The 14,466-nt window shown below is 39.8% G+C and overlaps 1 protein-coding gene across 1 annotated transcript in view; it reads left to right on the plus strand.

Annotated features, from left to right (window-relative positions):
* Positions 1 to 14,466, plus strand: part of jhy (junctional cadherin complex regulator) — a 75,913-nt gene that overhangs the window by 22,978 nt on the left and 38,469 nt on the right. The window contains exon 3 of the mRNA XM_061961916.2: positions 6,472 to 7,132. Within this exon, the coding sequence (XP_061817900.2) occupies positions 6,472 to 7,132 (661 nt within the window). The remainder of the gene's footprint in view (positions 1 to 6,471; positions 7,133 to 14,466) is intronic.

Genomic DNA, 14,466 nt, shown 5'->3' on the forward strand with positions numbered 1-14,466 from the left:
ATCACTGCTAATCATGCATTCCCTCCCTCTCTTGTCGATCATGCCTTTTTAAGGTGGTCAGGTCTGGGGATCAACAACATTAAAGATTTATACATTGACAACCCTTTTGCTCTCTTTCAGCAGCTGTGTAATAAATGTTCATTCCCTAAGCAAAACTTTTGTACATATCTTACACTTAGACTTAAACTTAGACTTCCTTTTTATTGTCATTCAAATTTGAACTTTACAGCACAGATAAGAACGAAATTTCGTTACATAAGCTCATGGTAGTGCAGGATAAAAAAGCAATACGGTGCATATATAAATAAATACATATATATAAATAATACATAAATATATATATAAAATAAATACATATATATACATATATGTAAATAAATACATAGATTACTGTACAGATAAATATATTGCACTTTTTCACATACGTCCACGTTTATGGATGTATGTTATATTGTCTTTTTTATTCCAGCGAGTTAATCCATTTTGGGGGGAGTTGAGGGGATAATTTAATTAGGATGCGTTCAAGAGTCTTACGGCCTGAGGGAAGAAGCTGTTACAGAACCTGGAGGTTCTGCTTCAGAGGCTGCGGAATCTCTTTCTAGAGTCCAGCAGTGAAAACAGTCCTTGGTGGAGGTGGGAGGAGTCTTTGCAGATTTTCTGAGCCCTGGTCAGGCAGCAGCTTTTTGCGATCTCCTGGATAGGAGGAAGAGGAGTCCTGATGATCTTTTCCGCCGTCCTCACCACTCTCTGGAGAGACTTCCAGTCTGAGGCATTACAGGCTCCAGTTCAGACAGAGATGCTGTTGGTCAGCAGGCTCTCTATAGTGCTTCTGTAGAATGTGGTGAGAATGGGGGGAGGGAGCTGTGCTCTTTTCATCCGACGCAAAAAGTGCATGCGCTGCTGAGCTCTTTTTACAAGAGCTCCGGTGTGTAGGGACCAGGTTATATTGTCAGTTATCTGCACCCCCAGGAACTTGGTGCTGCTTACTATCTCCACCGCTGTGCCGTTGATGAAGAGTGGAGCGTGGCTGGACTGGTGCTTCCTGAAGTCAACGATGATCTCCTTGGTCTTGTTGACATTCAGGACCAGGTTGTTGGTTCTGCACCAGTCAACCAGATGTTTCACCTCCTCCCTGTAGTCCATGTCATTGTTGTCACGGATGAAGCCCACTACTGTCGTGTCGTCCGCATACTTCACAATGTGGTTAGTAGTGGACCTGGCGCAGCAGTCATGGGTCATCAACGTGAACAGCAGCGGACTCAGGACGCAGCCCTGGGGGGAGCCGGTGCTTAGGGAGATGGCTATGGATGGATATCTACAGAGCCGCAATTGTGTTCGTAATACTTTTCCTAGGTTTCCAGATTTGCCGACTGGCACAGATTTATAAGTGTTTCTGACACCGCTCCCAACTTTAAAAGGATCAATTACACGTATTTATAACCACATTTACGCCCTGAGTCTCTGAATTCAATTAAGTCACTTTGGGAGGAGGAATTAGGAGTGATGCTATCTGAGGATAGCTGGACAGAGGTTTTCAGTAAAGTTCAAAAGTATTCCATTTGTACCAGGCACAGCCTCATTCAATGCAAACTAATACATTGTACTTATTATATCTCGGTCCGACTACCTAAGATGCTTGACGGCATATCGATATTGTGTGATCTGTGTGAACAGTCTCCAGTTCTATTGGTGAGAAGATTGTACCGAGTCCTCTCATTGGACTATTTGGGGTAGCCCCTCAGTCATCTTCCCTTAACAAATCCCAAAATAAACCTTGGAGCTTTTACTACTTTGTTGGCTAGAAGACTCATTGTGTTGAATTGGAAAGCAACAGCGCCTCCTTGCTAAACCTATTGGATTAGATTTAGTCTTTATTTTCTCTGTGGGGAAGCGGGGCCGGCGGACCGGCAGCGAGGCGTGTCCCGCCGGGGGCGACTCCGAGATGGCGGCGAGGAGGCGTGGACGACGAGCGAGCAGGGAGACGGGGCGCGCCGGGAGCGACACCGCAATCAGGACAAGGTGCGTGGATCGCGCAGCTGCGGACAATAAAATGATCCTCTCGCACCGTATAAGAGGGCGGGAGACTTAAACGTCGGGAAGAGAGACGGAGAGAGAAGACCGACGCAACAAGAAGCGGATGCAGAGCGAACGAGAAAGAGAAGAAAACAGAGGGAAGCTGACATCGAGCAAAAGCGACAAAGAGAGCAAGGAAGACGACAACACCGTGACGCTGAGGGGAGAACGGCGGAGCGAGCAGGAGGAGGCGTAGCTGAAAAGCGATCTGACAGACACTTCTCTTGTTGAAAAATAAAGAAGTCAAACCTGCCCGTAAGATGTCATTCCTTGGTGGTCCTGAGAACCCACCCGACAGCTGGAGTCTGTCACAATCAGATTGTGGGACTAATTTCACAGAGACCTGCAAAGAACTAGGGTTTGACATCAAGATTTCTACTGATACCAGCATCAAGTTATTCCTGAGTGACAGCGGTTGCACTTGGAACTTCAACACTCCACATTCTTCACACATAGGTGGAAGTTAGGAGAAGATGATTGAAGAAGCTTTTTGAATCTTGGACTCCCAACTCGCACAACTTGGACTTCAACGCTTTACACGTGAGTATTGACCACCTTCTTGGCAGTGGCGGCTGCAATTATGAACGCATGGCCGCTGGTTTCTGTGTCAAGCGCCCCTGACCCCCATTCATCCTTGCTCCGGCTACGCTCCTCACTCCTCACTCCTCACTTCCGAACGATTCCTCAAGGTGATTTTGGGGGAAAGGACCCGTACAAGCAGCAGTGGAGACAAGTCCAGAATCTGGCCAACTCCTTTTGGCATCGTTGGAGAAAGGAATCTCTCACAACACTACAAGGCCGCCGAAAGGGGCGTTTTACAAGACCGAACCTGCAATAAGGCAATGTTGTCCTCTTGAAGGCTCCTCTTGCCAAGAGGAATCAATGGCCTATGGGGGTGATAGGGAAGGCTCACCCTTGTTGCGATGGACAAGTTAGAAAGGTCGATCTTAAAGGTACCAGCAGAGTGTATTTAAGGCCTATCACAGATACTGTTCTTCTTTTGTCTGATGCTGCGTAACGAGATTTGATTCAGCGTGTGACATCTTAGTGATGTCAGGCGGGGGGTGTTCTGGCTCCATAAGACCCATATTGTTGTTATTTGAGTATTCAAATATATTTAGCATATTTTATTTTTGATAAGAGACATTAAAGCTTCACTACAGAAGAAAGCATCTTTTGTCTATGAATGTCGTCATTCATCCAGGTCATTGTCATCTCAGGGCATTCAATCAATCGCAACTGGATTGTTTAGTTTGGCTTGTCTTAGAAGATGTTTCATCGCTCATCCGAGTTGGTTTCTTCAGTTTGTGCTCATAGACTTAGACTGGTCAGATCTAGTCCAGCGGCTGGTGCCAAAACCCCAAATGTTTATACTCCAAAAACCAAGAGGGTGTGCCTGGGAAAGGATGGTTTCGCCCTATCGTAGAGAGAAAAACAACTGTTTTGATGCAAACGAGAAATCCAAATTGTTCAGTCCAAGACTCCGCTGTCTACCTGCACCTCAGGGAGAAACAGCGCTCCTTTGAGAACAAAAATGTACAGATTCTGGACAGGGAGGACGGATGGTACGAAACAGAAGTGAGGGAAGTAATCTATGTCAAGGTTGAAAAACCATCCTTGAACAGAGGAGGTGGTCTGCGACACTACCTGTCTCATCCCATTTTTCAGTAGGAAATTCAAGCAAGTCTTGATACATGAGGCCCCAGATGTTTTGAGCCGATTTTAGGGAGTTCACTGTGACATTTGCTATGCCAACCAATGGTGGGGATGCTTGTAACTCAAATTTTTCCTTGCACCTTAAAGCATAACGATTAGCCAAGAGACAGCTCTTATCTCAAAACCCTCTTGAGTTGGGTAACTCTTAAGATGAGATAGTACCATGTTGGTTTGAAGGTCTAAATGTTGCCTTTGATTATTTTCCCATTAATCGCACAGCCGCACTCTGTCGCCAAGTGCTTGCTGATGTGGGATTCCTTTGGTTCCATTGTTTAATTTTAGACAAGCAATTCGTAACCTCTGTGCCAGAGAAAAATAGTGTGAGAGAAATTTTTAATTTTCACTAACTCGGTCCAAAAAGGATTATTTACACTCAGGTAAATTGAGAGTCTTTATTTCATATCGTGTTAGGCAGAACACTTAAATTATCTTCCAGTAGATGTCAAAAGGTACATAATTGACCTGAGTATACACCTGTTGCCATGCATACATATTTGTTTTTTGCTGTTCATAAATAAGATAGGTGTTTTTCAAGGTGGGTAAACACTGATTATGTCAAGGATTGGGTTTGGCATTGTTTGAATTCGGAGGATTCCAGTTCCTTATTTTGATTCCAGTTCCCAACGATTCTCGATTACCATTCTTTTAAGAGGCAGGGTCAAAAATTTACTATTTCCATCTACTACATTAATATCAATCATTTGAACTTAAGTATACATTTTATGAAATGTATTTCCTCAGGAGTACACTTTCACACAAGTTTCATTTTATTTGTGAAAACTTCATAAAAAAACCTTTACACATATCCTGTTTCGATCAGGGGTTTTTTTGCTGTCAATTTTACTGGTCTCCCGATCATCCATGATTGAAATCGGCCAATACTTATACTTATATTAACGTACTTTTTGGGATTTATATATGGTGAGTGCTTTTGACAGTTTAAAAAATAGTAACACACAGTAACTTACACAATTGCTTGAAAAGTCAAAAGCAAAAAACTATTATTAATTACTCATTAAAATAGTTTGGTTTTTGCCCTCAAATTCTTCCTGTGTGCAAGGCCTTATTTCCTGAGTTTTTAAACACTGACAAAAAAATGTTTTGGAAAAATAAAAATACCAACCTAATCTCTCTAGTCTTGATCGTATACTGATATTACTCTTGGTATCAACACGACTGTTTTATGGATCAATCCGTCTTCCCCTGGCAGCGCCCTCTGGACAGCAACAAAGCAGCCCCAGTTATTGTTATGTTATCCTCTCTCCAGACTCTTATTAATCTACTTGTTAATTTCTGCTTACTTTCTGCTTTAATGTGCTTCCATCTACACTTCTTAAACTTTATTAAGCACTTATTTTGTTTTTTCAAGCTAGTTAGTGGCGAGCTTAGCCATTAGCTTGCCTGCAACTGCCTGCTTTTCCTTTGTGTGTAACATGTTTAGCCTTGTCCGCCAGTCCTTCAGTGATACTACTTGATGATACTTCAGAACTACAGTTTATTTGCCGCAATGAAGGATTAATTAACAATTAAAATTTGGATGATTCCGGGAGAATTGGAAGGTAATGGTGCGTTCCATTTGTACTGGAAAGTGGTAAATTTCAACTGGACTCGGAAAGTCAGAGAGTCGTCACTACCTCTGAGCTACTTGTCAACAATAATAGAAGCTTCTGTAATATACATTATTAGCACTTTTGGAAATGTTTAGTCGCACTAAATCAGCCATATACGATGTATCGTTTGACGTTTATACATGGTAATGATATTGTAGTTCAATTTTTTTTTTTTTTACTGTATTTTTATACATCCCACGTCACTAGCAATAGAAGCCTATGTTTTTTTTCTCATCCATCGTGTTTGAAGGTTGCAGAAGGAGTGCATATTTTTCCATAAATTGTTGATATTCAGATAGGGCAAGCGCAATAATAATTTTCGTGGATGTAGCCATATTCATTTCCAACCTCATATACGGCAAATTATTGGCCAATTGCAAATATTTAAACTGTCATTTAGAAATGTTTGTAGTTTTAAGAGCTATTTACTTATTTTTAGTCATTGACTTAACATCATATTCTTAATTTTAGCATTAATAATTATATATTGTCTATTCTGGTTTAAAATTGTTAAAATTGAGAAAATAATTGGTTTACCACACATATAATATCTTGTTTAAAGATTGTGCAACATCCCGAAGATGTTGAATTTAATAATTGCAAATTGAATAGTGCTTGTTTTCAGAATAAAATACTTATTTCTATCTTAAAAGTCCTGCGAATTTTTAGATATACACATTTTAATTTAGGATGTCGTATCAAGTAAAATGAACTAGCTGCATTGACAGATAAGTTCACTAGTTTTTAGTATTTTTTCTCCCTAAAACCTAGTGTTTTTATTTTATATTTTGTCAGCTCTTTTTTGCAATGTAACTGGAAACGCTCATAACTCAGCTGTGACGTCATTCCCAGCTCCGACTTCCAACTTCTGAGGTTAATGGAACGCAACATAAGACCCTATTTACGTCCATGCCCGACGCTCGATGCCCAACCGTAACTTGTGAACGACAAAATGCTATCAATCTCACTTTACTTTTTGTTATTGTTTGTGTATGTTGTCACGCTAACTCTTACTTGAATCCTTAAATATACTCAAATAACATCAACATTTTTGTTGTTCTTTCACCTGTAGTCAGCTGGACACCTATGATTCCTACTCAGAATTGTGCTGCAACCCCAACTGGAGGATCAACAAAGAGGGAGACGCCATGAACTCTGCCCAGAAGTGTCACTACTCTTCTAGTCCGTTGCAGAAACCATTCATTGGAGAATACAGATACATCTCTGACACAAGTTCAGCGATGGTATTAACTCCTAATATTGCTGGCAATCAGTGTCAGCCATACCACCTACACCCCCAAGATGACTATGTTAGCTCAATAAAAACATTTCACATGCCTTTGGGTGATATATCACCAAAGCGTAGCTCATCTAGTATATCTACTAAAGCCAATAGTGACAACACTTCCCATAGGCAGTTCAAAGAGACCCTTCAGAATAGGTGCCATTTGGATGAAAATGTCAATAGATCTCTTGAGCTGACAGAGCATTCTATGCACTTGAAAGAATATAAGACTGACAACCAAAATGATCTAAAACACATACCAGGAGAATTAGTTCCAATATCACCCACAACAGAGAGTCCCAAGACTCTTAGAAAGAAAAAGAGGCAAATACAGAGAGAGGACCTTGTACGACGAAACAAAATAACGCTGGGTCGCATCGCACCTGGTAACGGATCTTATGTGAATATGCATGCACTCAAGCAGAAGAGGCCTCACGCTGTGAAAGAGGTACGTATATTCAACTGAAATGTGTTATTCAGCATGATAAGCTTTGCACATTTAACAATGACCTCACTAGAAAAAAGGAAACTGTTGTAATTACACCAATCACCACTAGGAGCTGCCCTAGCACCGTTGATTCACAGATCTTTGAATGCAGCTTTTCTCTTAAGTGACATGACTGAGAACAAAGACATGGCGAATAGATTATAGCATCTTTTTTGTGTCTTCTTCCTGAATCAGCCAACTATTTTCTCATTTATTTGCATCATTGGGATCTTAATAGCTTTCATGGCCATGCCAGTCAACAACCAAGAGAATGCCCTAATGATGTTTGCTCTAAAACTACTTGGAAAAATAATTTCCTGCTGGGCTGCTTGTTTTAATTTCTCTTCTCTGCCATCATTTGAAGGGGCCACATATTGGCCAATGCAGTCCTTATTATGACTTGATGTGTACAACCAGAACATCAGAGACATGCTTTCGAATAGGCTCTCAGACATCCGTGCACCTGGCACAGTGGCATAATTGGTCTGGATAGCACACATTCACCATTTGTTGGGCCACAGGGCTGTTTTGCTGGCTATAATACCCTCAGCCTTGTTCACCCATCTGAGCCCCAGTCCTCTACAATGTCTCATATCATCACCATTTACATAGTCAAGAGCCGTTAGCTTTGTGCTGTGGTAAACAGAGCCAGAGCCTTTCCCTCTCTTGAACCCTTGGGTTTTGTCAATTTCACTCTGGATTTGCTCATTAGTTTTCGATTTCCAGACTGTATCTATTAATAATTACCATTCAATTATGTCAACCACACCCACTCTATTATAAGCATTAGACTTAATAACAGCTGTAAGGTATGTATTGTAGGTGTGTATTTCTTGTTTTGTCAATGATGTTATTAAAACATACTATATTAGCTCAGCATATTAACAGGATTTTTAAAAATGTATTTCTTAGCTTTTTGGTGAACCAAAACCAAAACCAAATGTTTCTGCTTAGTGGAAAATGATGGCGAATTAAGGCAAAAACACTTTTCTGATGTACCCCCTGATAAGACTACTAATAAATGCGAAAGAGATGTGATGTTACTCACAGTTAGAGGTGTAGAGTAGCCAAAGATTGTACTTAAGTAAGAGGACTATTATTTTAGAACTTTTTTCACCAAGTTCTACCTCAGAAAAAACTTGGCTCTCCACGTACAACCATAATGCGAAACATTAAAATACAGGAGCATAGTAGGCTTAAGTATTCATTAAAAACAGGGCAAAGGTTTTATTTACCAAGTATATGTAATATTTTTGGCCACTGTAACATTACACGCAGTTTGAACAGTAACACTGTGTTTAATCAAGTCATTCTTTGGCGTACCACTAGATTGAGCCCACTGACCACTAGTGGCAGAGCCATGTATCGAGGGTATTAACAGCTCGGTTTCAAAATTGAGACCAAACATGGCACCCTGACGTTACGTGAGGGGCTTTTGGCCGATCATTTAGGAGATAGTTTGGCCATACTCTCTCTGATTGGTCAAAAGCCTGTCACGTGACTACAGGGCGCCATGTTTGGTCCCAAATTTGAAACCGAGTTGGCCATACCCTCTATATACACGGCTCTGACTAGTGGCCCACATTGCACAGTTTGGGAATCACTGCTTTAGAGTAATATGACTTAAGGAAAAGCAAAAAGTAGTCATCCAAATATTTACAAGAGTAAAAGTATTTAGGGGAAAAAACTACTGAAGTACTGACTACCTGGTGAGGGGCTTGTGGTTTATTTAGTAGCTATTTTTTACATCAATAGTTGGTGTGGGTGTCAAAGAGACACTACTACAACATGTACTACAAAATAAGCACATTTTACAGTCACTTAGTGAAGTGAATGATATTTATATAGCTCTTTTCTCTATAGACTCAAAGTACTTCACATAGTGTAACCCATTATCTACATCTTTAAGCCATCTTGATTTCCAACCTTGCACACTGAAAATTATTTGCCAATTGCCAAGATTTAAAATAGTTAATTCTAGAAATGCCCTTAGTTTTGAGAGCTATTTACTTATTTTTAGTCATTGACTTGACATCATATTCTTAACTTTAGCATGTATAGTTATCATACTTGCCAACCTTGAGACCTCCGAATTCGGGAGATGGGGATGGGGGGGTTGAGGTGGGGGGGGGGGTTGAGGGAGCGGGGTTTGGTGGTAGCGGGGTGTATATTGTAGCGTCCTGGAAGAGTTAGTGCTGCAAGGGATTCTGGGTATTTGTTCTGTTGTGTTTATGTTGTGTTACGGTGCGGATGTTCTCCCGAAATGTGTTTGTCATTCTTGTTTGGTGTGGGTTCACAGTGTGGCGCATATTTGTAACAGTGTTAAAGTTGTTTATACGGCCACCCTCAGTGTGACCTGTATGGCTGTTGATCAAGTATAAATGCATTCTCACTTGTGTGTGTAGAAGCCGCATGTATTAGGTGACTCGACCGGCGCGCTGTTTGTATGAAGGAAAAGCGGACGTGACGACAGGTTGTAGAGGACGCTAAAGGCAATGCCTTTAAGGCACCTCCCCAATATTGTTGTCCGGGTGGAAATCGGGAGAAATTCGGGAGAATGGTTGCCCTGGGAGAATTTCGGGAGGGGCACTGAAATTCGGGAGTCTCCCTGGAAAATCGGGAGAGTTGGCAAGTATGATAATTATATCTTGTCTATTCTAGTTAAAAAAAAAAAAATTTAGAAAATAATTGGTTTACCAAACATTTATCTTGTTTAAAGATTCTGCAACATCCAGAGGATGCTTAATTTAAGAATTGCATTGTATTTGCATTTAAGACTGCTTGTTTTCAGAATAGAATACTTATTTCTATCTTAAAAGCCCTACTCATTTTTAGATATACAAATCTAAATCTAAATCAGTGACTAGGATGGCAGAAGCTGGAATCAAACCTGGCACCCTTAAAGTTGGGTACGGCCACTCTACCAACCGAGCCACGCCACCGCCCCTTATGACATTATCACAGGGCTAATGTTAGCATATGCGCAGCTCAAACATTGTAAACATCTAGAAAATATCTACAACTTACTACAAAATGTTTTCTCCAGTTGGAAGTGGAATTCTTGTAGACTGAAATGTGAACATTTCTACAGACACAGATGACAGGGCATGATATAAATGTTATTTTTCCCAGTTTATGTAAGTAAACATTGAAGAGTTGTGCTGCCTCATCTGATGGTGTGTCACATTTTACAGTGTGTGGTTTGAGTGCTGTCATGTGTGCCAAGTTCCCTTTGATTGGTGAATTGGAGTCAAAGGTCACCAGTGCTTACGTTGGATTGGTGTAACAGAGTCACGTGACAGTGCCTGCCGGAAGAACTCTCTCTAATAAGCAAAATTAATACGTCTTTCCAAGCAGTAATCAATAGATTATGAATTATTAGGGGCTGTTAAATGTGTTTGTTTTTAAAATAACATTAATCACACTTTTGATTTTGGATTAATCATGATTGATTGGCAACACTAAATTGGCCCTAGTGTGTGAATGTGAGTGTGAATGTTGTCTGTCTATCTGTGTTGGCCCTGCGATGAGGTGGCGACTTGTCCAGGGTGTACCCCGCCTTCCGCCCGATTGTAGCTGAGATAGGCTCCAGCGCCCCCCGCGACCCCAAAAGGGAATAAGCGGTAGAAAATGGATGGATGGATGATTAATCATAGGTTATTATGCTTGCATAATTCAAAATAACTTGAAAAATGACCTCAGTATTTGGACACAGATTAGTTTATATTGTCATAATATCATACAGAAACATTTTTTTATGTGTAACAAAAATGCTCTACAAGCATTTGTTCAAAACTTGCAAACAGTTTTATTTAAACTCTGGATTTATTTTGAAATGAAATTGATCACAGAGCACAAAAGCTGGAGTCTCCTCAGTTACCGTTTCACTGTTATAAAAATTGACGTGGTCACTGACTGTGTAACAACCAGCTCCGTCTTTCACAATTATGGCAAAGGAGCATTTACATTTTACAGTCACAATAAATGGTGTGATTAATCTAAATTTATACACGATTAATGCAATAATTTTTGTGATTAATCATATGAGTTAACTTGTTATTTTTTACAGCCCTGAAATAAACTTGATGATGATACAAATAAGTGTACCGTTTGAAATAAAATCAATGTAATGAAGTGAAAGTGGCATTTCTTCTTAACAAAAATACTCAAATGAAAGTGAAACGTATGTTGCATTAAAACTACTCTGAGAAGTACAAGGTATCCAAAACTTTACTTAAAAGTAAATAACGGAGTAAAACATTACTACCCACCTCTGCTCACAGTATATGTTACATTGGGTGTGCTTAGTAAATTTATTCCTTAATTGCAAATAAAATGACAACTTTTTTGTGTTTGATACAGCAGATGTATTTTAAATTGAGTACCGTATTTTTCGGACTATAAGTCACAGTTTTTTTCATAGTTTGGCCGGGCTCCAGTGCGACTTATATATGGGCGTGGTTAAGAGGGGAGGAGTATATTTACAGCTAGAATTCACCAAGTCAAGTATTTCATATATATATATATATATATATATATATATATATAAGAAATACTTGACTTTCAGTGAATTCTACCTAAATATATATATATATATATATATATATATATATATATATATAAATAAGAGAAATATTTGAATTTCAGTGTTCATTTATTGACACATATACACACACATAACACTCATCTACTCATTGTTGAGTTAAGGGTTGAATTGTCCATCCTTGTTCTATTCTCTGTCACTATTTTTCTAACCATGCTGAACACCCTCTCTGATGATGCATTCTGCTTCGTCTCCTTGTTGTGTGCGCAGTTGTGCACTGCACGCTCTAAAAGCTGTACATGTTATTGTCACATATGCATGCACAGTAGATGGCAGTATTGTCCTGTTTAAGAGTGTCACAACATTGCTGTTTACGGCAGACAAACTGCTTTACGGTAGACGAAAACGTGACTGCTGTTGTAGTGTGTTGTTACCGCGCTGGGAGGACGTTAATGAAACTGCCTAACAATAAACCCACATAAGAAACCAAGAACTCGCCCTCGATCATTCTACAGTTATCACGTCATTGGGCAGGCACGCTGTTTATATTGTGGGAAAGCGGACGTGAAAACAGGCTGTCGACACATCACTCAGGTCCGCCTGAATTTCGGGAGATTTTCGGGAGAAAATTTGTCCCAGGGGGTTTTCGGGAGAGGCGCTGAATTTCGGGAGTCTCCCGGAAAATCCGGGAGGGTTGGCAAGTATGCTCACAGCCGTGTAGGTAACTGTGCCATTTTGCAAGTACTTTTCAGATGTATTAAATAGAGATGCAAAATTGCACCAGCAGAGCAGTTTCAGCCTTGATAGATCACACCGCGTGTGCTATATAACTAAATTTGAATTGCCTCTGATTCTGATTATCAGCATCTATTCTGCATATTCAATAAGACAGACACGCTAAATTGATTGCGCTCCTTATTCTTCTCACTTAAGAAACGCAATACTCTGCACACAAGTTTAGTAGTTCAGCTTTGCGTGTGCTATCAAGTTTGCTCGTGTTTTAGTACAAGCAAACCTTAAGTAGATCAGGCCCTTAGTATTGATTGATTGAAACTTGTATTAGTAGATTGCACAATACAGTACATATTCCGTTCAATTGACCACTAAATGGTAACACCCGAATAAGTTTTTCAACTTGTTTAAGTCGGGGTCCACGTTAATCAATTCATGGTAACAGTACAAGTTTTACTTTTGAGATAAATATGGCAACAAGTCTAGGGTGTACCCCACCTCTCACCTAAAGTCAGCTGGGACAGGCTCCAGTTTACCGTGACTCTAAAGGGGATAAGCTGTGAAGAAACTGAATGGATGAAGATTCATTTGTCATGTCAAGCTTTTCACAGCAATCTTAAGGTTAAAAACCAGATGCCATTTTTGTAGCTTGCTTTATAATAATAGATCGAAGAAATACATTAAGAACTGATTAATTGTTATATTTTACACCCAATTAGAATTGTTAAATGGGTTCAAAATAACCTTTAATGAAAAAAATAATAATTTGGAAACGAGTATCAGACACATCCTAGCACATGACCGTCATATACCAACCACTTCACAATGTTGTACCAATGTGAATTGAATTGAATTTAATTATTTATTTCAAACCTGCACAGTACAACAACACACATTTTTTTTTTACATTTTGGCAGAGACATTTATGGAAGGCTTGAAAAGGGGTTGGATGAAGCAAATGCTTATAATATCCCAACCCCTCTGACATGTGTGTCACTATTGGTTCTAATCGGTTACATTCTCTTGTGTCCTTTCCAAAAGACCACATTTGGTATTTTGTATAGAGCAGAAATCCCAATGAACCTAGTTGTGATTTCATAATATTGAATGTACACAATTTCCCGAAAATAAATGTAGAGTTTTTCTGCTCTATGGAAGTTGCAGATTGACAGCAGCGATTGCTCTCAGCTGTCACCGTCCCTTCTCCTCGTTGGCCCTCACTTCAAAGCCAGGGTAACATAATGTACAATCTTTTAATAGCTTTAGACCAAAAGCTCTTGGAAGTCCCCTACCATTGTATACCCTACCTCGTTCTAAACACCCAATCAAGATGATCTGGGCTGTCTTCAATAACAGCTAAATGCAATTCAAGACCCACAGCCTCTTTGAAGTCATTTTGCAACAAGATGATTTTTCTGAGGTACAGGAGGTAATACAGCCAGGTGCAATTGCCAGACTTTGTTGTGACGCCTCAGAAAAATTGCAAATACTGGTCCCCCAATTTTTTAGAAAAGATATTACACAAGTTACCATACTCCAAATACAATTCTGGCAAGATTATTTGATTGGGAGGTTTCGAATGCGGGGTCAAAATGCGATGTCTAAGGTAGCAAGGAACCAGAGGATGTTGTCAATTTTCAGACCCTCTAGAATTTTGCTGGCTTTTTTTGCGATGGTTGTGGCTTAAAATGCCTGATTTCGCGGGCGCATTTTTCAAAGACTTTGCGATGTTTTAAGGCTGTTTTTTCTTTCATTAACATTGCATATTCATGTGATTTTATGAATTTGCAATCTGTTTTTTGTAATTCGAACCCCAAAAAAGCACAGAAATTCGGCAAATCTATTGACATTTTCATGCACATTTGCGCTTGAAAGTCGATCATAAACTTTTGTGTATGTTCCAACACATTGCACATACTTTACCCGCATTCGACAAAGTTGCAGGGCCGCGCATACTTCATTGGAATTGGTTGAATTTGCAAAGATTGACGCCATCGCAACATTGAGAAATCTTAGAGGA

Source organism: Nerophis lumbriciformis, linkage group LG09 (genome assembly GCF_033978685.3).
Source record: "Nerophis lumbriciformis linkage group LG09, RoL_Nlum_v2.1, whole genome shotgun sequence".
NCBI lineage: Eukaryota > Metazoa > Chordata > Actinopteri > Syngnathiformes > Syngnathidae > Nerophis > Nerophis lumbriciformis.